The 25,876-nt window shown below is 35.0% G+C and overlaps 2 protein-coding genes across 3 annotated transcripts; both read left to right on the forward strand.

The window, feature by feature from the left end:
- The first annotated feature begins 12,540 nt into the window (after positions 1-12,540).
- On the forward strand, positions 12,541-16,875 carry LOC140830441 (F-box/LRR-repeat protein 17-like). Of its 2 annotated transcripts, XM_073193744.1 has the most exons (11): positions 12,541-13,257; positions 13,566-13,667; positions 14,443-14,587; positions 14,684-14,868; positions 14,961-15,065; positions 15,225-15,322; positions 15,422-15,642; positions 15,743-15,809; positions 15,897-15,982; positions 16,281-16,379; positions 16,544-16,875. In XM_073193744.1, exons 1-11 carry the CDS (start codon positions 12,665-12,667, stop codon positions 16,607-16,609), a joined length of 1,767 nt encoding a protein of 588 aa, XP_073049845.1. In that variant the 5' UTR covers positions 12,541-12,664; the 3' UTR covers positions 16,610-16,875. The 2 variants fall into 2 exon arrangements, with proteins under 2 accessions (XP_073049845.1, XP_073049846.1); XM_073193745.1 differs by lacking the exon at positions 15,897-15,982.
- Positions 16,876-22,285: 5,410 nt separating this feature from the next.
- LOC140830442 (auxin-induced protein 22D-like) lies at positions 22,286-23,301 on the forward strand. The gene is made up of 3 exons (XM_073193747.1): positions 22,286-22,538; positions 22,619-22,818; positions 22,897-23,301. The coding sequence occupies exons 1-3, from the start codon at positions 22,354-22,356 to the stop codon at positions 23,067-23,069; spliced, it is 558 nt and encodes a 185-aa protein (XP_073049848.1). The 5' UTR covers positions 22,286-22,353; the 3' UTR covers positions 23,070-23,301.
- Positions 23,302-25,876: the final 2,575 nt, after the last annotated feature.

Genomic DNA, 25,876 nt, shown 5'->3' on the forward strand with positions numbered 1-25,876 from the left:
TCGTTTCGATATCCGACGACAAAGATTTCTTATTCGAATCATATATTATATAATAAATGACAAAAAAAACTTGCGTGGGACGGTCTCACGGGTCGTATTTGTGAGACATATCTCTTATTTTGGTTATCCATGAAAATGTATTACTTTTTATGCTAAGAGTATTACTTTTTATTGTAAATATGGGTATGGTTGACCGTCTCACGGATTAAGATCTGTGAGACGGTCTCACATGAGATCCACTCATAATAAATTTAATGACAAAAATATCATAAAAAATATACAAAATATTATGGAAAAATCAATAGAGTTAAACTCAGTTAAACTCATTTACTAAGATAAAGATGTATGTATACAAAATCCGATTAAAATTTTATGTCGTTTTATTTGCATAAATTGAAAAACGGCTATTAATTTTCTATAATTTAGATATGTTACTAAGATTGACAAATCTAATTGGAAATATTATATTGTATATAAGGAAGTTTTCTCAATAAGGAAGCTAGCAAATTTGCAATACAGTCCAGATACGTCACGAACCTGTACAAGAAAGCAGTCTACGTTCATCCGAGAGAGATTAGTGCAATCACCCATTTGATTAGCCATCAGCGTCATTCGTGGAGCAACTTCAGAGCTTACCAAGCTGATTTTCCGTGCCTATAAATAGGAGGACTCTTCATTCAGAACTTGCACTCCCAAATCTCGAAATCCTCTCTAGCATCACCGTATTTTCGAAGCTTTCATCCTCAAGTAACGAAGCTCTGCCGCAATCTCACCATTCACGTTTCCTTTAGCAGTCAGAATACTGTAAGTGGGCTTTTGCTATATATATTTCTTTGTAAGTGGGCTTTTGCTATATATATCCCACTTTTGCTATATATATTTCTTTGTAAGTGGGTTCTTGATAATATTTTGTTTGGCACACTTATTTCCTTTTAAGTGGGCATAATATGTTTCGAAAATAAATTAAACATGACTTTGAAAATTCGATCGGCGTGATATATTCATTTCCATTTGGTATTGAAATCCCTTGAATTGTTCTTTGTTCGATATCAGTTAAATATTTGAAGGCATGTTTGAATTATTTGAAATGCACTGTAAAGATTTGATTTAGAAATGGTAAAGGAAATTCCGAACTTTGATATACTTTGTTTAGGCCCTGATGCGGTGGGTTATAATAACCGTTCCTTTGGCCTCGCCCCTTAGAGGAGTAACATATAGGGGACTGATCAGTAAAAACCATAGAAAATGAGATGATTTTCAGTGCTATATTCGTATTTGTGTTATTATTCTATTCAACATGCTTAATATTGAAATTATGATAATTTATTCGTATGTATATCATCGATATTTGTCATGCACGATCGGCCCCCATTTACTGAGTATTTCCCCAAAATACTCACCCCTTACATTCCCACCCAGATAAGAAAGAGGAACAAATCGAGGATGAAGAACAAGAGTACTTTTGGGGATGGTGATGAAGCCAATCTTATTCGAAACCAGACACATTATTTTGTCCTTTGATTTCATCATGTATTTTGCTTCCGCACATTTTATTTCGTTTTGGAATTTATCGCTGTAAGACAAGATTATTTTGAGTTAATTATGAAATAGACTGGTTTCGGTTTATACTGAACTAAGAGGCTTGTTGTTTGGCGATTATGTGATTGTTGAACAACGTCGGTATCTACTAACCCCGGTCGTGGGGCGTGACATTTAAGTGGTATCAGAGCAGCCAGGTTCATAATCCGGTTGGGGAAAGAAATTGTTCGAAAAAAAAAAATAATTCGGTGGAATTTTTAAATCGGCCAATGCAGTTCCCTCCGAAACGGCCCAACGAGTAATATTCACAACTTTGTTGTGAGGCATAGTCCGAAAACGTGAAAATCCTTCGTTTAGACCTCCGAAATCGCGTTCTCGTTATTTTAGGAAAGTTTCGTATAACTCATAACTTTTCGTAGAAAACTCAGAATTTAATTCCATCAACTGTTCTAGAATCTTCTCGACGTATTCTTTCTATCCATGGGTCAATGTTCAAACTTTCTACTATTGGAAACTTTCTCGAAAAAAAATCCCGTTCAACGTGTTTCTTGAACTACTTGTCGCAATTTTATTGAATTGTATTATGGGGACAATTAGTATTTGTCTATATTTTTGGGAATATACCTATCAGAGATAAGTTGAGTTAAGCTTCTGACTTAAGATGAAAGATTTGACTCGGGATGATAAATTATTTATGAAAAACTAGCATGCGAAATCTGATATAAGAAGTATATAATAAATTTTGGGTATTTCAATATAGAAGTTGAGTTTGTGTCGATAGTTAACTGTGTGAGCAATATGTTTCGGTTATTAAGAAGGTTAAGCGCTAACTTTAAATATATAGGACCTTGGAATATCTTGTGAGACAATATCATCAGGTTAAGAAATTTATATTATTTTGAGATAACAAGTATGCTATAATCTTATGTAAATAAAATAAGTTATGAGATATTGGTGGAAATCAAGAAAATTATAGTACAATAAGTTTTGACTTTTCTGGTACTAAGAATGATTCAAAGAGAATGACATTCAATGAAATTCTTGTGTTAGAGCGTGATAGGCTCATGATCTTGATGAAAGTAAGATTTAGTGAAAAATAATAATTATTATTTGAGGTAACGACTAGGTTATAATTTTTCGGGATTTAAGTCAATAAGCTATAGATCGATAATGAGTTAAGTTTCAATATTCTATATGGGTTTTAAGTTTTGAGATAGTAATCGAGATAATTTCAAGATGAGATAAAATTAGTATAAATTCACATATATTCAGTGCCGACTTGATTCAACTCACTTCGGTAGATTTCGACGCCATACTAGGGGTGAATTGGTTATCTAAGAACCGTGCAATAGTATATTGCCAGAGTAAGAATATCAAACTCTGAACCCCGAACCAAGAAGAAATAAGGTACCATAGCGATGCCAAGGAACAAAAATACATTTTTCTGTTTGTCAGACTTGGAAAGCCATAATATCGGGAAAATAAGTTTACCTAGTAATGGTGAACAAAGCACGAGAAGGAGATGAGCTGAAGTTGGAAGATATTCAAATAATACAAAAAAAATTGGTCGTTTTTCCATAATTGCTTCTTGGAATGTTCTCGGACTAAGAAGTAGAGTTCGAGACAAATTTGGTACCGGTAATGCACTAATCTCCAATACATTGTACTGAATGGCTTCAGATGAACTCAAGGAGCTAAAAGAATAATTCCAAGAGTTGTTAGACAAAAAAAGCATATTATGTCAAGTGCATCTCATTGGGGAGCTGCAGTCCTATTTGTATGGAAGAAAGATGAAAGTATGAGATTGTGTATAGATTATAGAGAACTCTATAAGATCGCAATCAGGAATAAGTATCTTCTTCCAATAATATACGGTCTTGTCGATCAACGTAAAGGAGTTACAATCTTCTCTAAGCTTGACCTGAGGACATGCTATCATCAGCTAAAGGTCAGAGCAGAAGACACCCCAATGTCAGCATTCAGAATAAGGTCATGTGAGATCGAAATCAGGAATATCAGTGGAACTAAGAAATTAGAGGCAAATCTAGATTAGCCGAAACATAAGAATGGAACCGAAATTAGAGGCTTCTTTAGATTACCAGGCTATTAGCGTACATTCGTCGAGGGCTTCTCTTCAGTAGTCGTATCACTGACGAGACTCGCACAAAAGAACTATGAATTCAACTGAATAGAGAGATGTTAAAGAGCTTTCAAACATTAAAGGAGAAGCTAGCATCTACACCAATGTTGGTATTATCTACTGAGGACAAGGATCAAAGGAAGATATCAGAGGCGTACTCATGGAAGAGAGGCTAGTCAACTAAAGCCACAGGAGCAAAACTACCGTACTCACGATCTCGAGTTGGCAGCAGTGATCTTGGCTTTGAAAATTTGGAGACACTATCTCTACGATGTCAAGTGTGAAATATTCACTCACTGACCACCAAGTCTCAAATATTTGTTCATTCAAAAAGAATTAAAAATGAGACAAAGACGGTTGATAGAGTTACTCAAGGACTGTGACTTGACAATAAGCTACCACGCCAACCAAGCAAATAAGGTAGTCGATCCTTTGATTCAAACATGGGTAAGATAACATAACATCATTCTCCGCGCAACCATGCCTTCGGGAAGCAGTCAAGTTAAATCAGAGTCGAGACACGACACTAGAGAAGTTCAAAGAACAAGCCAAGAAAATAAAGTCATCAGATTTTCAAGTGGACCCAGACGGAATCCTAGGGATGAGAGGACGATTATGTGTGCCAGATATCAACAATCTTCGATAAGAAGTGATGTAAGAGGCACATAAGTCAATATTCCCGACCCACCCAGGTAGTACAAAGATGTACAGGGATTTGAAAGTAAGTTTCTAGTGAAGCATAATAAAAAGAGATGTCACCGAGTTTATATCTAAGTGACAAGTATGCCAACAAGTAAAGTGTCGTTCATCACTGTGCATGGAAGAAATAGAGGAGACAGTCATAACTAGGCTAGAACTAATCCAAGAGACAATGAAAAAATGGTCATCATCAAAGATAGACACAAGGTTGCATAAGACCAGCAAAAGAGTTAGTCTGATCTTAAAAGGAGACCAATGGAATTCACATTGGGTGAAAAAGCTTATATAAGGGAATCATTAGATTCGGTAAAGCTGAAAAAGTGAAACCTCGGTACGCAGGACTATTCAAAATTCTGGAGAGATTGGCACATTGTCTTACAGAATAGCATTGCCATCAGATATATCTAGAATCCACAATATATTTCACAAGTCCAAACTAAGGAAATACACCTCGAACCAAAGCCATGTTATGGAAATTGAACCGCTAATGATCAAAGGTAACATGGGGGAAGAGCTGAAATATGAAGATGTCTCTATTCATATTGTGGACACCAAGGACCAAGTACTAAGACGACGTATCATTCCCTACGTCAAGGTGCAATAGTCAAAACACACAGAACGAGAAAACTAGCTGGGAGTTTGAAGAGAAAATGCACAAGCAATATCCCTACCTTTTCGAAGGACAAGTTAATCCAAGTTTCGAGGACGAAACTTACATTAAGGAGGGGAGAATGTGAAGACCATGCATTATGAGAGGAGAAATTGAAGTGCACCAATTTTGGACTCTCCATTTACAACTTAAGAAAACATAAATCACTCTCCATTCAGCATGAATCTCGGGTGTGTATCTTGAATCAAGAAGAGGCAACATTCATTCGGGTGAAAAAGGTGCAATCTTCGCTTTGATTAAGCAATCAGCGACATTCTTGGAGTGATACATGCTTACCTTTATAGTTGATTATTCAAGCCTATATAAGAAGCAAACTCCCTCCCCATAACTTCAAGAATTCAAAATTTAGCATTTGCAGCAACATAGTCGAAGCTCTACCGCAACCTTGTTCGAACGAAGTTCTTTTGGCACGTCCTCCTAGTTTTCTAATCCAAAAGTAAGTGGGCTTTTGATATGTATTTCTTTGTAACTTAAACTTTGTATAAGTATTTCATGACATGCGTCTATGTGTGTCAAATCATCTTCGGAAAATGCTATTATATATTTTATAAAATCTCGATCGATGTACGATATGTTCTTCTATTTCCAATGTTCTTTGATTCTGCTGAGTTCATTCAAAAATTCCGATAAATGTTGTTTGATACATCTGATTTTGTGGTGCACTGTTATGATTCGAGTGGGATATGGAACGACGATTGTAAATTATATATGGCCCCCATCAGTGGGTATAAAACTGTGTTTCGGCCCCTATCAGTAGGTATAAAACTGTGTTTCGGCCCTCATCAGTGGGTATAAAACTGTGTTCCGGCCCCCATCAGTGGGTATAAAACTGTGTTTTGGCCTCACCCCTTAGAGGACTAACATATTGGGGACAATTTGACCATGGATAACGAGATGAATAACAGTGTTTTCGTTTGTTCTGATTCGCTCTGTTCTGAATTGTCTGATAATCTTTGTTTCACATTTCAATTCCGATTCTGATCTGATATGAGATACTATGTTTTGAAAATCAGTTGTAATATGGGTTTTAAATTATATTTATATGTATTTGTGGTAATCGATCGGTCCCCCACTTGCTGAGTGTTTCCCAAACACTCACCCCTTACATTTCTCCCCAGATAAGAATGAGAATCAAATTGAGGATGAGGAGCAAGAATACTTTTGGAGATGGTGAAGAAGCAGTCTAATTCGTGACCGATTGATTATTCGGTCTTATGATTTCAGTATTACGTATTTACGCATCCGCATGTTTCTATTTCTTTCTGAGTTGTAAAGACGTTGAACTTTTGGGAAATTATGATAATAAACTGGTTTTTGTTTATACTGAACTACGAGGCTTGTTGTTTGGCGATTATGTGATTGTTGAACAACGCCGGTGTAGACTAACCCCGGTCTCGGGGCGTGACATTTAAGTGGTATCAGAGCAGCCAGGTTCATAATCCGGTTGGGGAAAGAAATTGTTCGAAAAAAAAAATAATTCGGTGGAATTTTTAAATCGGCCAATGCAGTTCCCTCCGAAACGGCCCAACGAGTAATATTCACAACTTTGTTGTGAGGCATAGTCCGAAAACGTGAAAATCCTTCGTTTAGACCTCCGAAATCGCGTTCTCGTTATTTTAGGAAAGTTTCGTATAACTCATAACTTTTCGTAGAAAACTCAGAATTTAATTCCATCAACTGTTCTAGAATCTTCTCGACGTATTCTTTCTATCCATGGGTCAATGTTCAAACTTTCTACTATTGGAAGCTTTCTCGAAAAAAAATCCCGTTCAACGTGTTTCTTGAACTACTTGTCGCAATTTTATTGAATTGTATTATGGGGACAATTAGTATTTGTCTATATTTTTGGGAATATACCTATCAGAGATAAGTTGAGTTAAGCTTCTGACTTAAGATGAAAGATTTGACTCGGGATGATAAATTATTTATGAAAAACTAGCATGCGGAATCTGATATAAGAAGTATATAATAAATTTTGGGTATTTCAATATAGAAGTTGAGTTTGTGTCGATAGTTAACTGTGTGAGCAATATGTTTCGGTTATTAAGAAGGTTAAGCGCTAACTTTAAATATATAGGACCTTGGAATATCTTGTGAGACAATATCATCAGGTTAAGAAATTTATATTATTTTGAGATAACAAGTATGCTATAATCTTATGTAAATAAAATAAGTTATGAGATATTGGTGGAAATCAAGAAAATTATAGTACAATAAGTTTTGACTTTTCTGGTACTAAGAATGATTCAAAGAGAATGACATTCAATGAAATTCTTGTGTTAGAGCGTGATAGGCTCATGATCTTGATGAAAGTAAGATTTAGTGAAAAATAATAATTATTATTTGAGGTAACGACTAGGTTATAATTTTTCGGGATTTAAGTCAATAAGCTATAGATCGATAATGAGTTAAGTTTCAATATTCTATATGGGTTTTAAGTTTTGAGATAGTAATCGAGATAATTTCAAGATGAGATAAAATTAGTATAAATTCACATATATTCAGTGCCGACTTGATTCAACTCACTTCGGTAGATTTCGACGCCATACTAGGGGTGAATTGGTTATCTAAGAACCGTGCAATAGTATATTGCCAGAGTAAGAATATCAAACTCTGAACCCCGAACCAAGAAGAAATAAGGTACCATAGCGATGCCAAGGAACAAAAATACATTTTTCTGTTTGTCAGACTTGGAAAGCCATAATATCGGGAAAATAAGTTTACCTAGTAATGGTGAACAAAGCACGAGAAGGAGATGAGCTGAAGTTGGAAGATATTCAAATAATACAAAAAAAATTGGTCGTTTTTCCATAATTGCTTCTTGGAATGTTCTCGGACTAAGAAGTAGAGTTCGAGACAAATTTGGTACCGGTAATGCACTAATCTCCAATACATTGTACTGAATGGCTCCAGATGAACTCAAGGAGCTAAAAGAATAATTCCAAGAGTTGTTAGACAAAAAAAGCATATTATGTCAAGTGCATCTCATTGGGGAGCTGCAGTCCTATTTGTATGGAAGAAAGATGAAAGTATGAGATTGTGTATAGATTATAGAGAACTCTATAAGATCGCAATCAGGAATAAGTATCTTCTTCCAATAATATACGGTCTTGTCGATCAACGTAAAGGAGTTACAATCTTCTCTAAGCTTGACCTGAGGACATGCTATCATCAGCTAAAGGTCAGAGCAGAAGACACCCCAATGTCAGCATTCAGAATAAGGTCATGTGAGATCGAAATCAGGAATATCAGTGGAACTAAGAAATTAGAGGCAAATCTAGATTAGCCGAAACATAAGAATGGAACCGAAATTAGAGGCTTCTTTAGATTACCAGGCTATTAGCGTACATTCGTCGAGGGCTTCTCTTCAGTAGTCGTATCACTGACGAGACTCGCACAAAAGAACTATGAATTCAACTGAATAGAGAGATGTTAAAGAGCTTTCAAACATTAAAGGAGAAGCTAGCATCTACACCAATGTTGGTATTATCTACTGAGGACAAGGATCAAAGGAAGATATCAGAGGCGTACTCATGGAAGAGAGGCTAGTCAACTAAAGCCACAGGAGCAAAACTACCGTACTCACGATCTCGAGTTGGCAGCAGTGATCTTGGCTTTGAAAATTTGGAGACACTATCTCTACGATGTCAAGTGTGAAATATTCACTCACTGACCACCAAGTCTCAAATATTTGTTCATTCAAAAAGAATTAAAAATGAGACAAAGACGGTTGATAGAGTTACTCAAGGACTGTGACTTGACAATAAGCTACCACGCCAACCAAGCAAATAAGGTAGTCGATCCTTTGATTCAAACATGGGTAAGATAACATAACATCATTCTCCGCGCAACCATGCCTTCGGGAAGCAGTCAAGTTAAATCAGAGTCGAGACACGACACTAGAGAAGTTCAAAGAACAAGCCAAGAAAATAAAGTCATCAGATTTTCAAGTGGACCCAGACGGAATCCTAGGGATGAGAGGACGATTATGTGTGCCAGATATCAACAATCTTCGATAAGAAGTGATGTAAGAGGCACATAAGTCAATATTCCCGACCCACCCAGGTAGTACAAAGATGTACAGGGATTTGAAAGTAAGTTTCTAGTGAAGCATAATAAAAAGAGATGTCACCGAGTTTATATCTAAGTGACAAGTATGCCAACAAGTAAAGTGTCGTTCATCACTGTGCATGGAAGAAATAGAGGAGACAGTCATAACTAGGCTAGAACTAATCCAAGAGACAATGAAAAAATGGTCATCATCAAAGATAGACACAAGGTTGCATAAGACCAGCAAAAGAGTTAGTCTGATCTTAAAAGGAGACCAATGGAATTCACATTGGGTGAAAAAAGCTTATATAAGGGAATCATTAGATTCGGTAAAGCTGAAAAAGTGAAACCTCGGTACGCAGGACTATTCAAAATTCTGGAGAGATTGGCACATTGTCTTACAGAATAGCATTGCCATCAGATATATCTAGAATCCACAATATATTTCACAAGTCCAAACTAAGGAAATACACCTCGAACCAAAGCCATGTTATGGAAATTGAACCGCTAATGATCAAAGGTAACATGGGGGAAGAGCTGAAATATGAAGATGTCTCTATTCATATTGTGGACACCAAGGACCAAGTACTAAGACGACGTATCATTCCCTACGTCAAGGTGTAATAGTCAAAACACACAGAACGAGAAAACTAGCTGGGAGTTTGAAGAGAAAATGCACAAGCAATATCCTTACCTTTTCGAAAGTCAAACCGACTCAAGTTTCGAGGACGAAACTTCTAATAAGAAGGGAGGGATGTGAGAACCCAAATTTTTGGGCACATAATTAATTAAATATAGACATGTATAAGAATTTATTTTCGAGTTATAATAAATTTGAAAATATAAATAATACATGGAAATCGAAATCCAGTGCAAGATACACAGTAAATTAATACTGGATATCCACCTAATTGGAAATATTATATTGTATATAAGGAAGTTTTCTAAATAAGGAAGCTAGCAAATTTGCAATACAGTCCAGATATGTCACGAACCTGTACAAGAAAGCAGTCTACGTTCATCCGAGAGAGATTAGTGCAATCACCCATTTGATTAGCCATCAGCGTCATTCGTGGAGCGACTTCAGAGCTTACCTTGTAAGCTGATTTTCCGTGCCTATAAATAGGAGGACTCTTCATTCAGAACTTGCACTCCCAAATCTCGAAATCCTCTCTAGCATCACCGTATTTTCGAAGCTTTCATCCTCAAGTAACGAAGCTCTGCCGCAATCTCACCATTCACGTTTCCTTTAGCAGTCAGAATACTGTAAGTGGGCTTTTGCTATATATATTTCTTTGTAAGTGGGCTTTTGCTATATATATCCCACTTTTGCTATATATATTTCTTTGTAAGTGGGTTCTTGATAATATTTTGTTTGGCACACTTATTTCCTTTTAAGTGGGCATACTATGTTTCGAAAATAAATTAAACATGACTTTGAAAATTCGATCGGCGTGATATATTCATTTCCATTTGGTATTGAAATCCCTTGAATTGTTCTTTGTTCGATATCAGTTAAATATTTGAAGGCATGTTTGAATTATTTGAAATGCACTGTAAAGATTTGATTTAGAAATGGTAAAGGAAATTCCGAACTTTGATATACTTTGTTTAGGCCCTGATGCGGTGGGTTATAATAACCGTTCCTTTGGCCTTGCCCCTTAGAGGAGTAACATATAGGGGACTGATCAGTAAAAACCATAGAAAATGAGATGATTTTCAGTGCTATATTCGTATTTGTGTTATTATTCTATTCAACATGCTTAATATTGAAATTATGATAATTTATTCGTATGTATATCATCGATATTTGTCATGCACGATCGACCCCCATTTACTGAGTATTTCCCCAAAATACTCACCCCTTACATTCCCACCCAGATAAGAAAGAGGAACAAATCGAGGATGAAGAGCAAGAGTACTTTTGGGGATGGTGATGAAGCCCATCTTATTCGAGACCAGTCACATTATTTTGTCCTTTGATTTCATCATGTATTTTGCTTCCGCACATTTTATTTCGTTTTGGAATTTATCGCTGTAAGACAAGATTATTTTGAGTTAATTATGAAATAGACTGGTTTCGGTTTATACTGAACTACGAGGACTTGTTGTTTGGCGATTATGTGATTGTTGAACAACGTCGGTGTCTACTAACCTCCCGATCGCGGGACGTGACAAATCGCCTGTGCAATTTTGGTCGTTTACTTTGCTTAAGAAATCCATCACCCTTGCACTTTTTCCCTTTTTCCTATTTATATTAATAAACATATCCAATTTGGGTGGTAACTTTTATAAATATATTGAAGAAATAATATTTATAATTAATTGTGAGAATCAGCGATATTTTTAAATCACTTGGGGGTAAGACATTTTTAATGCGTACACCAATTGATGTACCAACTTATTTAGTAATAATAAAGTTTGTTTCATTGTTTTTTGATGTAGATAAATATTAGCATCGACACTTGGACAGTTCGAGCATAAAATTTATTAGAATACAAATAAGTTTATTAGGTTTGAGATAAGTCAATTCGATCTATATTTACACTGAATAATTAATAATTTTTATGTAAAAATATTATTTTTTTATGAATCGGATTGGATTAAATATTTATTTAACAAAATTATTAAAAAACAAATATTTAATGTTTTAGTCAAACCGGGACGTGCAAAAGTTGGCAGATCGCAATATATTTTGAGAAAAGATGTTAAAAATAATACAATAGTATTTGCCTATCTGGTTCTTTGCTATGACAATCTTGAAATATCTGTTGATTATATACTCACTTGGTTACTTTGATGAATAAATATTACCCATTATATTATCAAAATCATATGATTATAAACCAAGGACGGACCTAATCGAGCTGAATATAAATAAAAATTTTAGGGTTTGAGTTGAAGTTTGAATAAACATATTCAAGTTCGAATAATTAAATATTTTTTACCCCAATTCGTCTCAAATTAGAGCTTAATTTTGAGTTCGAATTAAAATATTCAAGTATATTTACGAGTTTTTTGAACACTGTTAACAATTAAAGCTAAAAAAGCTGAAATATATTTATTTAATATATATGTATTTAAAAATATCGATAATTTTGAACGGATTGAAGTTATCGAACAAATAATTTGAGTTTAATTTCGGATAAAAAATCAAAAAATGTTTGAGTTCAGCTCAAATTCGATAATTTTGAATATAAATGAATAATGTCTTAACCGATATTTTATCTTTAGTTTTGGTTAAATATTCATAATTATGGATCCTCATTACTAATATACTATTGTAGATCAGCTTGATGAATTTTTTTTTATCGAAAGTGCATATTTAAATTAATAAAAACATTTTTTTAAAATCCAAAAAAGAAAATATAATTTTTTAGAAGAAGCACAGTGTAATAGCATTAGCTGTTCACAGTAGGGTTGTTGCCCCATAATTTTCAAAACTCAGGCGCCAACTTTGCCTTTCCCTCCCGCGCCTTTCTCTGCCGCTTCCCCGCCCTTTATTTCTCCCCACATTCCACTCTTACTCACCCTCTAGCTCCTCTCTCCCCTTTGTACTGCAGAAAATGCGCGGCCACCTACCCCACCCCGTCACCCCCATCCCCGACGCTGTTTTTGCCGTTAAACGTGGCAAGAAACGTGGAAACTATAGCTGCGGTCGATGCGGGTTGCCCAAGAAGGGCCATTCGTGTCATCTGCCTACAAACGAGGATGAAGTCTCCTCTGTGTGCACTCCAGGCGCTGATACGTCTGCCACCTCCGCCTCTGTGGTGGCGTCGGCGAAACAGGACGACACTTCTCCTCTGTCAATTGTCCGTTCGCTGCCTCCACCGATGCGTCGGCGGGCTCTATCGTTTGAGGATGTTAGTGTAGCTGTCTCGGCGGAGGAGTCGGAAACGGAGTGGGTTGATGATCCGGATCCAAACCCTTGTGGGGTGTTGCCAATGAGTTGTATGTGGGAGGTGCTGCGGAGGTTACCGCCGTTGGGGTTGATGTCTGCGGCGGGTGTGTGTAAGGGGTGGAGGGATGTTACTCGGAGGATTTGGCGGGGGACGGAAGAGCTTCGACTTGGGGTTCCGGCGAAAGCCCAGATAGGATTTCTTGGATCCATGCTGCCGAAATGCACTGGACTCCTGAAACTTACGCTTAGAATCGAAAGGTCGAAATCATGGTGGCTGATGATCAGATCTAATATTTTATTACAGATTTGATACCAGAATACTAAAAAATAATTTGATAACAAATGTTAAAGTAAAAAACGCAAAATTCAGTAAGATCTATAGCCAAATACAACATTCATTGAGTAACCATTGGATCTAAAAAATTTATTTTAAGCTTCTTAATTCATTGAAAAGTTTTTATAGTCTTTCATTGGAACAATTATGATGACGAACGATTTGTAATCCATACAACATTTGACCAAATGATTGATTCTTGATCTGACTATCTGTTTTTTGTGGCTTCCAGTGATTTTGATGCAACAATGCTCGCGTGCATTGCCTTCTCATGTCCGAATTTGCAGTCGATGCAGATTTTCACAGCTGATACCTCTGTCAATCGGATCTCTGGGTATTGATTTCCATCCTTCATAGTTGATACACGAGTCTTACGATCTTTTCTCGATTGAATTGGTTCAAGTGTTTTCTTCATCTATTATCTCTTGCAGTGGGAAGTGTTTTTAGGCAATAGACTTGCTGCTTACACATTGAACATACTTTTATTTTCTTCACAAATCAAAATATGGCTGCTTGAGATCTGGATCCGACCTTTTCTCCAATATGTTTTATCTCTATTTGACTTCACCATATGCAATTATTCGGCGGCTCAAAGTTGTCAGCCTGCTTTATGATTTACCAAGATTACATGGCATATATGGACATGTCGCTGCACAAAAGGGTGGATCTATCAAATAAATATAGAATTAATAGTTGGCTTGAGTCTAGATTGTTATGCGTTGGTTTCTGTTGATTTATCTAAGAAATGATTTTCTAGGTATCTCTAATGTGTTTTTTTAATTTTCGGTAGATTCTAACTTCAGATTCTTGAGTTGACAAAAGTTTAATCTAATTAGCTTGCTAGGTTTAGATTCTAACTTCAGATTCTTGAGTTGACAAAAGTTTAATCTAATTAGCTTGCTAGGTTAGAGCTAAGCTAACTGCTTCAAACTCTTGCTTGGATGTTTGCCTGGTATATATATCAAGTGAATTTAGTTATATTCATATCCATGTTTTAGTTGTATTCATTTCCATATTTCAGTACATGATGATAAAGATAGCACATCCTTCTCAAGAAGTTGTTGAGTTTTTATCTTTGGATTGCTAAAACATCTCATGACTCCATTCAGGGAGGAATTAAGTCGTTTTATCTCCGATAAAAGATGCCTCACGAGTCTCAAGATGGAAGGGTGCAGTAACCTTGGAAGTTTTGTAATTTTTTCAAACACTCTATCTACTCTTTGGCTCTCTGAACTTCACTCGCTCTCAAAAACGGTACTTACTCTGCAGACTCAGTGTGTTTGTGATCATGTCTACTTCCATCTTCTGTTTAGTTCCGACGTTGTGATTTTTGTTCGCAATCTTGCATAGATCGTCAATTTACCGAATTTGAAGGAGATATCTCTAGGATTTCCTCAACAAGAAAATGATAACACAGATCTTACAGCTGTTATGGATGCTTTGGGGAGAAGCTGCCCGAAGCTGCAAAACATCCACATGGCTTCAATGCGGCTATCACACGCTGCCGTGCTAGCTCTAACAGCTGCAAATTTGAGGTTTGTTTTGTTTAGTTTTTATGGGGTAATTTGTTTCAATGAATGCTTCTGATTGAGTTCGATGAAAACCGTGTCATTGCTTTAAATTCTAGGGGATTGAGGATGCTGTCGCTCTTACTCGGTTCAGCAATAACTGATGGATCGGTAGCATCAATTTGTTCAAGCTACCCAAAGCTCGAATTGCTTGATCTGAGTGGGTATGTTTCCAATCCTAGCTGTATTTTTCTCTATGGGCTTGAAATGTTGAAATGTACATGAACTTCCTATCAACTGGACAAATATCTATGTCGATGCTAATTCGTTTTGCCTCAATTGATAAGTCATATGTTTTCTTGTCTCTGTTTGTTTTGCATTAGGTCCAGCATCACCGACAGTGGCATTGGAATGATCTGCAATGTCTTTCCTGAAACATTGTCAAAACTTCTACTTGCTCTATGTCCCAACATTACTTCAAGTAATCCTCGATTCCTGTGATAAAACTATTGTAGTTGAAGATATACACTTTTTTTTTTATCTTCTATGTTAAACGTCTCTGTGGATGCATCATCTATAGGTGGCATTCAATTTGCTGCTGCTCAATTGCCCCGTCTGGAACTCTTGGACTGTGGAATGACGATATGTGATCCCAGTTCACAATGCTGTACTGATGAAGAGGATTACGACTCTAGGTTACATGAAACACCCCACAGCAAGTTGCATCTTGTATACCAGAAGCTAATTATCAAACATGATCGGTTGAAGAAGCTAAGCTTATGGGGTTGTTCTGGCTTGGACGTAAGATTCTTTTGCATGCAAGTGCACTTTATGTTTCCTTTTGCTGAAGTCTTGCATGAATTTCATTCTAGAGTAAGCACGATGCTTTTGAAAAATGCAGGCCTTATATTTGAACTGTCCTCACCTTAAAGATTTGAATCTCAATTCTTGTAGAAATCTACATCCAGGTAGTTCATCATTCATTTGAACAAGCTACCTTTTAGTTGATGGGGTTTTTCTTTTCTTATGTTGTAACAATTTGCACTTGACACCAGAGAGATTGCTGCTTCAATGCCCTGATTTGGAAGGTGTTCATGCATCTGATTGCCAAGATATGCTGGTCAAAACAATAGAAAATCAGGTAGCAGCCTAACTACCTAAGTTTCTCCATCGTGGATCATATTTTTCAGTTCCATATAATTTTTCAGCGTGATATGACTTGAGGGTAAAATGTATTTGTCTGATTGTCTCTGACTGATCTTCCGAAGCATCTAAAAGTTAGATGTGAAAAATTAATTGGCGTAAGATGAATTGATAAATCAACAAAATGTGAAAAAAAGTAGAATATTCATAGCTTTATTACATGAGTTTTTCGACAATATTTTAAATCATTAGAATCGTTGGTGGTTTGCTTGTTGAACTCTATGGCTTTCATGTAGGTCAACGACAGCTCTCCTGCTATAGAAAATCATTTTCCATCCAAACGTATGCCTGATGGCTCGAAGCGAGTCCAGGTCCCATATTTTTACAGCCCTCAGGTACAACATCTTTCCCATCTTATAATCATGATATGATCTTTGACAAGTAACAATCTCAGTAAAAGTTCAAGTGATTTGGTCGCATTTTCTTGAATATTTTGCACATGTTATGATCTCTCAATTAACAATTTCCAATGTGCCTCACTTCTAGTCCACCTTTGCAGCATTCTGATGATGACAAGAAACGGAGAAGGGGCGTAAAACGCCCTTGTGTAGTGGCTGCAAGTTAGTCGAACACAGTGGCAACATTTGCTTGTGTGTTCAACTCGGGAAGATGTTGCCTGGATTAGTTCATGCAAGGTGTTGAGGCTTGTTATGCCTTTATTTGTAGCATAAAAACTTGAATACAATGTTTCTGATTCATTAAAGGATCAATAGACTAGGCTCTAATAAGATGAAATTGTGTTATTTATTTACTCTCGCATCAACAACGTTGTATTCTCCCTTTGAGGGATAGGACAGACGCTGCTTTGTAATAAAAAAGTTCGAAGTTTCATATGCTGAGTAATCATTGCCTTCAAAATAGCAACATTTTCTTACAGCATAGTATCTACCCTCTTCATTTTCTTGGCTCCTTTTGAAGCTATTAAGCCTATAAATTGATTAACGAGTATTTTTGGCCGACACTTGATGACATATATTTTAGTCTTAGTATTGTTTAGAATGCAAAATATTAATTTTAGTCTTATTTATATCGTGGTATGACATTTTTTGTTATATATCTTTCGTTGAATCAATTATATTTATATGATTTTAGTCATCTTCATCTAAATAGTTAAACTAAAAGAATAATACCTAATTATAAAAATTTAACAACATTATTAATAATTTAATTATATGATTTAGACGAGAACAAAACTACAATCGATTCAAACAAAAATACAGCTAGAAATATAACATTCAAAAATTATAAAATTATAATTGACATATTACATTTATTGAATTTATCCATAATATTATATTATGTGGTAAGTACCATCGAATTATTGTACGAAAAATGTGGACGAAAACTCCTTACTGGTATGGCCCAAACTGACAGTAAGGAGTGAAAGTAGGGCCTCTATTGGCTGGAATGGGCTACGATTGGGCCCAAAAACGAAAACCCATACCTACGTCCACGTGTGGCAAGACCCACACGTCCATATCACCATTAAAGCCTCGCACGTGTGCAGCCAACACGATGACTCGATTCTTTGCACCTTATATCCGTATCAATAACATTATCAAACAAAATCCAAATATTAAAGAATAATAACTAAATTTGTAAAAGCTACATTTTCTGTTAAAATGATTAAAACGTGATGTTTGAGATATGTAAAGTCTAAAAATTTAAATTATCATTACAACTAGTTATATCGAAAAATATAAAATAAGAATTTTATCGGAAAACCACGTATATTATGACGACAAAAACTTGTGTGAGACGGTTTCATGTGTCGTATTTTATAAGACATATATCTTATTTGGGTCATTCATGAAAAAATATTATTTTTTATGCTAAGAGTATTACTTTTTATTGCGAATATCAGCAGGGTTGACCCGTCTCACAGATAAAGATTCGTGAGATCGTCTCACAAGAGACATAATCTATTATGACATGTCAAATATAATGAAACAAGTATCATCCAATGTGAGATGAAATTCAAAGCAATTTGGAAAAAAAAATCATAACATAATGTTTTCAAGAAGTGGACCTTTTGGGGTAGAATGCCAGCATGCTTAATGTGACACTTAGTTTATTTTTATCCAATGCCCACTTGCTTGGCACTTGCTTTGTACTTTAAGCCATTTTTTGTTGTTCTTTTGGTGGATGAGAGGGGAATTTGTTTTTGGCACATAGAGCCTCACGGGATGTTTTCTATTTAGGAAATTAATTTTTAAAAGTTGAGGATTTAATTGCTTATAGAATCTTATATTAAATATTAAATCAAGGCAAAAATTTATGTGAGACGGTCTCACGGGTCATATTTTGTGAGACATATATCTTATTTGGATCATCCATGAAAAGTTTTACTTTTTGTGCTACGTATATTACTTTTTATCGTGAATATTGGTATGATTGACATGTCTTACAGATAAAGATTCGCGAGACCGTTTCACAAGATACCTATGGTGTGTATTTTTTAAAAAAACAAACAAAAGATGGTGAGTGATGTCCTTATCTTTCTCTTCCACCGTGATGTCTCAGATTTCATGTTGTCATTGTATTTGAAACACAAACAATAACTCTTTTTTGGTGAGCAAGAGCTCTTGAATACGGCGCTTGAGTTGTACTGTTACCGTTAATTATTATTTCTGGTAAAATGATGAAAATTTTATTATAGTGAATGTCACATTTTTTATTTTCATGGATCACAAAAACTGTAATTATTCGGAGGAAGATTGTCGAAAAAAATAATTATTCTTGCTTGTGAAAAAGCAGAAAAGTGACGTTTGAGTTACTATACAGTTTAAAAATTCAAAATTTTTTCGTTATTACTGATTATAACTTTTAATAAAACGACTTTGATCATATAATTATTTAATAATGTTTTTGAGGCGATTGCCCGAATAGTCATCGATCGAGGCTTATTTCTTATTCCAAAAGTTATTACAAGAAGACCAAAAAAATCTTAATCAACATCCAACATGAAACATTAGGATCCGATGTCTTACTTTCCAAACAATAGTGTTCATCATATATTATCTTGACAGACAAATTTAAATAAATCCCCAAATTGAGGATAAATATATTCAAAGAAAAAAATATAATATTAAGCTTAAATTCAATTATTATTTTATAATTCATAAAACATGTCACATGTACAATTCACCCAATTTACACACAGAAAAGGGTCTATCATCAATACCTACATGTGCTCTGCCAAGCCCATATACCGACGATCCCGGCCCCGCCACACATGGGTTGATGGTCCTATGGATATTTGCCCCTCATTTTAAAAGGAAATTGAAAATAAAATTTTCAAAATAAAATAATGTCATTCAATTGTTATTATATTCTAATTATAAAAGTATTTAAATAATTTTTATTCATTTAATCATTTTATGTCATTTTCTCGATTTAGTTCCCCATTATCCAATTGTCCCAAATTGATCCTGCATTTTTTGTTTTTCCAAAAATTTCCTTCTTCCCCAAAGTGTAGTGAGTATTTGTTCGACCCGTTCGATTTAATATCAAATTTGTTTATTCTTACCGATAACTTGTAGTTCATCTAACATCAAATTATCAAATTTGAAATATGTCTCTCGTCTACAATTTTTTTTTAAAAAAAAGACATTATATCTTAGAAGCATGATCCAATGTCTATAAATTAATTTTACCAATACCCCAAGAACTCGTCCATCGACACAAATATTAAAAATTATTTAATAATGAGTATATAAAAATTCAATTACATTTATGTAATTATAAGTAGAATATGTCTATTGTGTTACAATCTCACGAATCTTTATCTATGAAACGGGTCAACCCTAACGATATTCACAATAAAAATAATAATCTCAGCATAAAAAGCAATATTTTTTCATTGATTACCCAAATAAGATATATGTCTCACAAAATATGACCCGTGAGACCGTTTCACGCAAATTTTTGGCATCTTTCAAGATTTCAATAAAAAAATTATAAAATATATAATGTAAAAACGCCCTAAAATAAAAAAATTCACATGAATTAACTAAATCTAAATTTTAAATGTTACTTTTGATAGCCATAATTTCCGTTAAATGCACAAAAAGTTGACTTGAAAAATATTTATTTTTTAAAAAAATTATTATATTTTAAATGGATGATCCAATGGTTATGAATTAATTTTACCAAAACCCAGAGAACTCATCCCCACCGTTGGTGTCCCCACCTTGGTTCCCTCGTTGCGTGAAAGGAGTCATGGGATTTGTCACTAATGGTACCAACATGTATATCTGTTATGTCCCCACAACGCCTTTACCAAATAATTTTATATATTGATTTATTATTCTTTTATACTCCCAATTTTATGATAAAGTTTGAGTAATTATTAAATATTTTGTATCGATAACAGGATCGAAGAATATAAATTATAATATAGTAGATCTATATAAAGAGTAATTATTTGTCTGTAAAATATAATTTCACATTCTACATTTAGTCGATGATCTATAGTATATCTGAATTTAGGTTTCATGTTTAAGATGAGTTCATGGATTATAACAAAACTTCTATCAAATAAAAAGTTAAACTAAAACTTTTGACAAAACTTTATATATAATTAAATTTTAATGAGAATTGTTAGATGAACAATGAGTTTTATACACATTGTTATATTGTTTTTAAGATTACAAAACTACCACAATGCATTTTTAAATTAAAATATATTTTAAGTAGTTTCGACTTTCACAGTCTAAATAGCAATGTATAATCATATGTGTTTCACATATTGGAAATACAATTGAAGACTATGAGTTAATAAGATGAAAGAATATATTTATTCGTATGAGGTTTTTTGGGTGAAGACAAAAAACAAATCCACGAGAGCGTAGACACAAAGTGGACAACATCATTCTATTGTAGAGATATGTGATTTTCATGTGACAACAAGTAGCGTTGTTGAGGTAACGAGATCATTGGTCTAGATTGATTAAAGTGGGTGGAATTCTCGGATACTTAAACGAAAGAGATGAGGGTTCCTAGTAAATCCATGACGAGATCGAGGCAGACAATGTTCCAAGTATTTCGCGTAAAACGTGTGGTCCCAACGTATTGGAGAGGAGCAGCATCGAGGATAAACATATGAGATGGAGAGGAGGCTTAGACCATGAGAAGAATTGTAATCTTTTGTTTGAGGGGAGGATTTTTTAGAATGAAACCAAAGTCTCGCATTGGAAATATAAGGAGAATACTATAAATTAATAAGATGAAAGAACATCTTCATTGATATGACGTCTTTTTGATAAAAGCCAAAATAAAATCCATGAGAGATTAGACTCAAAGTAGACAATATCATACCATTGTGGAGACGTGTGACTTCTATCGCACAACAAGTGACGCCGTCTGTGAGACATAAAGTCATGGTTTAGATTGATATATGTGAGTGGAATATTTGGATACTTAAAAGAAGGAGATGAGGACTCTCCGTAAATCTATGATGAGATCGAGACAGACATTGCTCCAAGTATTTCACGTAAAGCATGTGCTCCCAACGCAATGGAGAAAAGTGGCCTCGAGTAAGAACATATGTGATTGAGGGGAGGCCCGTGCCTGAAAAGAATGGCGGTCCTTTGTTTAAGGGAATAATTGTTAATGCAACCAAAGTTCTATATTGAAAATACTAATAGAATAATACGAGTTAATAAGATGAATAATATATTCATGGGTACGAGGTATTTGGGGTAAAGATCACGAAGAAATTTATGATAATTTATATTCAAAGTAAACAATATCGATCTACATATTCAACCAATTTTTTACAAAAATTATTACAACACAAAATTCAATACAAATATTAATAATAAAATTATCACTATATAATTATGGTAAAAACTTGTGTGAGACGGTCTCACGGGTCATATTTGTGATACGGATATCTTATTTGGGTTATCCATGAAAAAATATTATTTTTATGCTAAAAGTATTACTTTTTATTGTGAATATGGGTAGGGTTGACCCGTCTCACAGATTAAGATCTATGAGACCGTCTCAAATGAGACTCATTTTATAATTATTATAAATATCGTTATATGATATATGAATGTTATCTTTAATATTATTTTATAAATATATAATAATAATTAGCGTAACTCAATTATAATTCACTTTCTTTGATTTTAGAAACACTTTTAACACGCGAACAGGATAGCGCGTGGGGACCATAATCCTGCTGTTGGGTGTCCACGTACATTCGTCCTATATCTCCCCCTCCCAAAACTCTTCCGCTATAAAACTTTTCCAAGAACTCTCCCATTAAACAAACCAAAATTCGCACAAATTCAAAAAAAAATGAAAATGGCAGCCAACGATCTAAATCTGCAAGCAACCGAGCTCCGCCTCGGATTGCCGGGATCCCAAGAATCCGAGCAAAATCCGCCACCATCTTGCGCCGCCAAGAATACCAACGAGAGATCTTCATCGGAAATGGAGACAATTTCGTGTCAGCAGCAAGAATGCAGAGCTCCATCTCCCAAGTAAGCTTCCCAGACAACCTTATCACACTGTTATTTATCATTGCATACTGGGATCTAAATATGTGCCCGAATAATCGCAGGGCCCAAGTGGTCGGGTGGCCGCCCGTGGGATCTTACCGGAAGAATGTTCTCTCCAAGAAACTGGAGTCGGATGCATCTGGGATTTTCGTGAAGGTGAGCATGGATGGAGCTCCATATCTAAGGAAGATCGATCTCAATGCTTACAAGAACTACCTTGATCTGCTCAAGGCATTGGAGAGCATGTTCAAGTGCACCATAGGTATGAAACAAATCCTAAATTCAAGAAACTATGTAGAAATGGATGGTTTTTAAATCCTTATTTGACAACTTTTTCCAGGGGTGTATTCGGAGAGAGAAGGGTACAATGGATCTGCATTTGCCCCAACATATGAAGATAAGGATGGGGACTGGATGTTGGTGGGAGATGTTCCATGGGAAATGTTCGTCATTTCTTGCAAAAGGCTAAGGATTATGAAGGGATCTGAGGCTAAAGGATTGGGAGGCCACTAGATTCACACGACCAGGCCAATTAGGGGATAGTGATCACAAGTTCATGAATTTCATGCATGAAAAATAAACCCCAAAAAGGATTCTTTTTCATCCATGAAATTCAGTAATGTTTTTGATGTTTCAAAGGGCTATTTCCAGCCTCTCTCTTTTTAGAAACTGCGTATATATGATAGGATACTGCAATGTATTGAATATGAGATTGAGATCCCAATGAATCATTTCATTTTATTGTCTGTTTAATTGGATGCATGTAAGTAGATCAACGGTTCATGATATAGACTTGTAAAATTACTGAATCAAGAATGAAAGTTCTCATGAACATATAATCAATTTGCATTTGCATCTGGCAAGTCCCACATTTCACAAATTTGGAGCAAACAAGATCCTTAAACTCGACACCTAAATATGTCGTTTTAATTGGAAACAACTCAACAATTTAAAAAACACACGCATCCCATCATCCCTATCAAGGGTCCCGGATTCCAGTACCACCACAACTCTACAAAGTTTCTTTTATATATTTGAAAGATATAGAGAGCCATGTCACATTATCAATATTTCTTACGTGAAAATTTCAACGGCTGATCATGACTCTAAGTAACTTGCAGCGGGTGTTCTTACTTCGTGTATGTGTATAGAGAGATCAGAAACTAATTCTCAGTCATACTGCAAAGTTATTTTACAGGAACTGTTAACCAATATCGAAATTCTCGGAAAAGAAATAAAATATAGTAATTTTTTTTAACAAAAACATAAATCCGAACAGAATCAAAGGAACAATATTGTGAGAAAATACAGTAGACAAAACTAAGACGATAAATCAAACTGAGGTCTGTTCGAATTACAATGTCTTTAAAATATATTTGTCACATCTGATATGTGTTTCGAGGATCAAATTGGATGACTGTTTCTCATGATATAACGGAACAACCGGTAATAACCTAACACAAAGATACTAAGAAGGTGAACTGAAAAAGCACATGAACTTCATTACGAGTTGGAGCAGCGCAGAGCAGAGCAGAGCAGAGCAGCCGGAGACAGAGACAAGAAGCGAGTTGAAAATAATATGTGAGTGTGAGTGTGAGTGTGCTTGAAGGATTCGAGGTTTGGACCTGTAGTATAAAATTCTTTATCTTATACAAATTCTTATAAAAAATATCTTCATCTGATACAGATTCTTATTCTTGAAGGCAGGCCTGGACCTGTAATATAAAATCTGATGCAAGCGTCTGGGCCCCCAAAATTTTGGGGCACCAAATTTCAATTTATTTTTACTAGAATAGTATAATATAGTTTACCCATGAGCTCATCTAATAAATAATAATGATTGAACAGTGATCCATGATGAAAATTTGAAGTCTAGTCCTCCATTTGTCTTTTTTAATCTCCCTCATAAATATTTAACAAGAATCGATAATCAACTCGAAAATACCTCTCTTGTGATTTCTCGCCAAAAGCAAATTCTTCACAATTCTACTATGATCAAGCTTGTTATAGCTCGATTTCTATGTTTATTAATTTGTTTCAGGCGATTTTACGACATTTGTGCATAATTTGTGATCCATCAAAGATACTCTGTCGAAATTAAATTTTTATTATTATTGGTGAAGGAATTTGTTCGAAACTTATATCTGATCAACTATGTTACAAGAATGACTAAATGATTTGACTATGTTATCGATCAAGAAAAAAGTGTTCGAGAAAAATAATTGTGCAAAGTTAATCAATACTTTCATTTCCAAAACTGCGAAACGTAAAATATTCAAATAACTACGTATTAGCTCGAAATATGAATTTCATATTCTGTTTGAATGATCTTGACTTTATTAATATTTGTTTATGACATATTGTTTTTGGATGATATATTCAGATATAAAAAATCCCAAGCCCGACTCTGCGTGAAGGTCTCTTACAATTTCAAAATTTGTCTAAACATCTTCATCTTCATCATCAACAATATATCCTTGTGTCATATTTGTTTCACAAAATATTGTTTAATTTTTTTTATTATTATTTTCAAATCCGATTTTAAAAAATATATATATGTATGTTAATTCGTCTAGGCAGATTTTGAGCCGCATGCGATTGATTTTTACGATCACGTCCAGAGGTATCGTCTTTGTACAAATTGGGGTGATGAGTGACCCCACACCGCCTGGGAGATAACACAATGACTCAACTAATTATATAACAAGTCCAACAATAAAAATAAAAGTATTTTTCAATATTTATCAAAATATCAAAATCGTTTCTATTTTTTTTTTTAATAAAAACTGGATATGCTTTGGCCTTGAGTTGCACAAGGCATTCACGTGTGTGAGCCTTCTATGTGTGCAAACCTAGACTTTCTTTTGTAATTCTGATTGAGGATGAATGCAAAGGTTGGACATTGCCCGTAATTTGTTGTGTGCTTTACATTCTGCACGTTTTGACTTGGTTTGCTTGGCTTTGTGAGTTTGATATTCCACTAAATAATTAAACACGAGTGTTGAAAGGTTGGCTGATTGAATCAGTGCGTGATTCAAGCCGCGCACAAGGGTTAGAAACTCGGGAAAAAGTTGCTGCGTTTTAGTTACGCGCTTCAGTATCCAAACTCTCAATCATAAATATCTACGACTATATCATCTATGGTCAGCCAAGTATACTCTAAACTCAAAGAGAAGAAAATTTTCAAAACTTGGTGGTTCTGATGCAAATTGTTACCATTGAGACAAAAAAAGTTCCACGGGCATGTAACAAGAAACCTTACTTCATTTCCCGGTTAGTTACACAATAATTCACTAAATTTATATCAGTTGTCTCCCAGG

Source organism: Primulina eburnea, chromosome 4 (assembly GCF_022965805.1).
Source record: "Primulina eburnea isolate SZY01 chromosome 4, ASM2296580v1, whole genome shotgun sequence".
Taxonomy (NCBI): Eukaryota; Viridiplantae; Streptophyta; class Magnoliopsida; order Lamiales; family Gesneriaceae; genus Primulina; species Primulina eburnea.

Excerpts from the sequence above, each read along its gene's own strand:
- LOC140830442 (XM_073193747.1), top strand. The coding sequence starts at position 22,354 with ATGAAAATGGCAGCCAACGATCTAAATCTGCAAGCAACCGAGCTCCGC. Across the intron at positions 22,539-22,618 it reads TGCAGAGCTCCATCTCCCAA|GGCCCAAGTGGTCGGGTGGC; the intron begins GTAAGCTTCCCA and ends GAATAATCGCAG. Across the intron at positions 22,819-22,896 it reads CATGTTCAAGTGCACCATAG|GGGTGTATTCGGAGAGAGAA; the intron begins GTATGAAACAAA and ends AACTTTTTCCAG.
- LOC140830441 (XM_073193744.1), top strand. The coding sequence starts at position 12,665 with ATGCGCGGCCACCTACCCCACCCCGTCACCCCCATCCCCGACGCTGTT. Across the intron at positions 13,258-13,565 it reads CTTACGCTTAGAATCGAAAG|TGATTTTGATGCAACAATGC; the intron begins GTCGAAATCATG and ends TGTGGCTTCCAG. Across the intron at positions 15,810-15,896 it reads TTGTAGAAATCTACATCCAG|AGAGATTGCTGCTTCAATGC; the intron begins GTAGTTCATCAT and ends ACTTGACACCAG.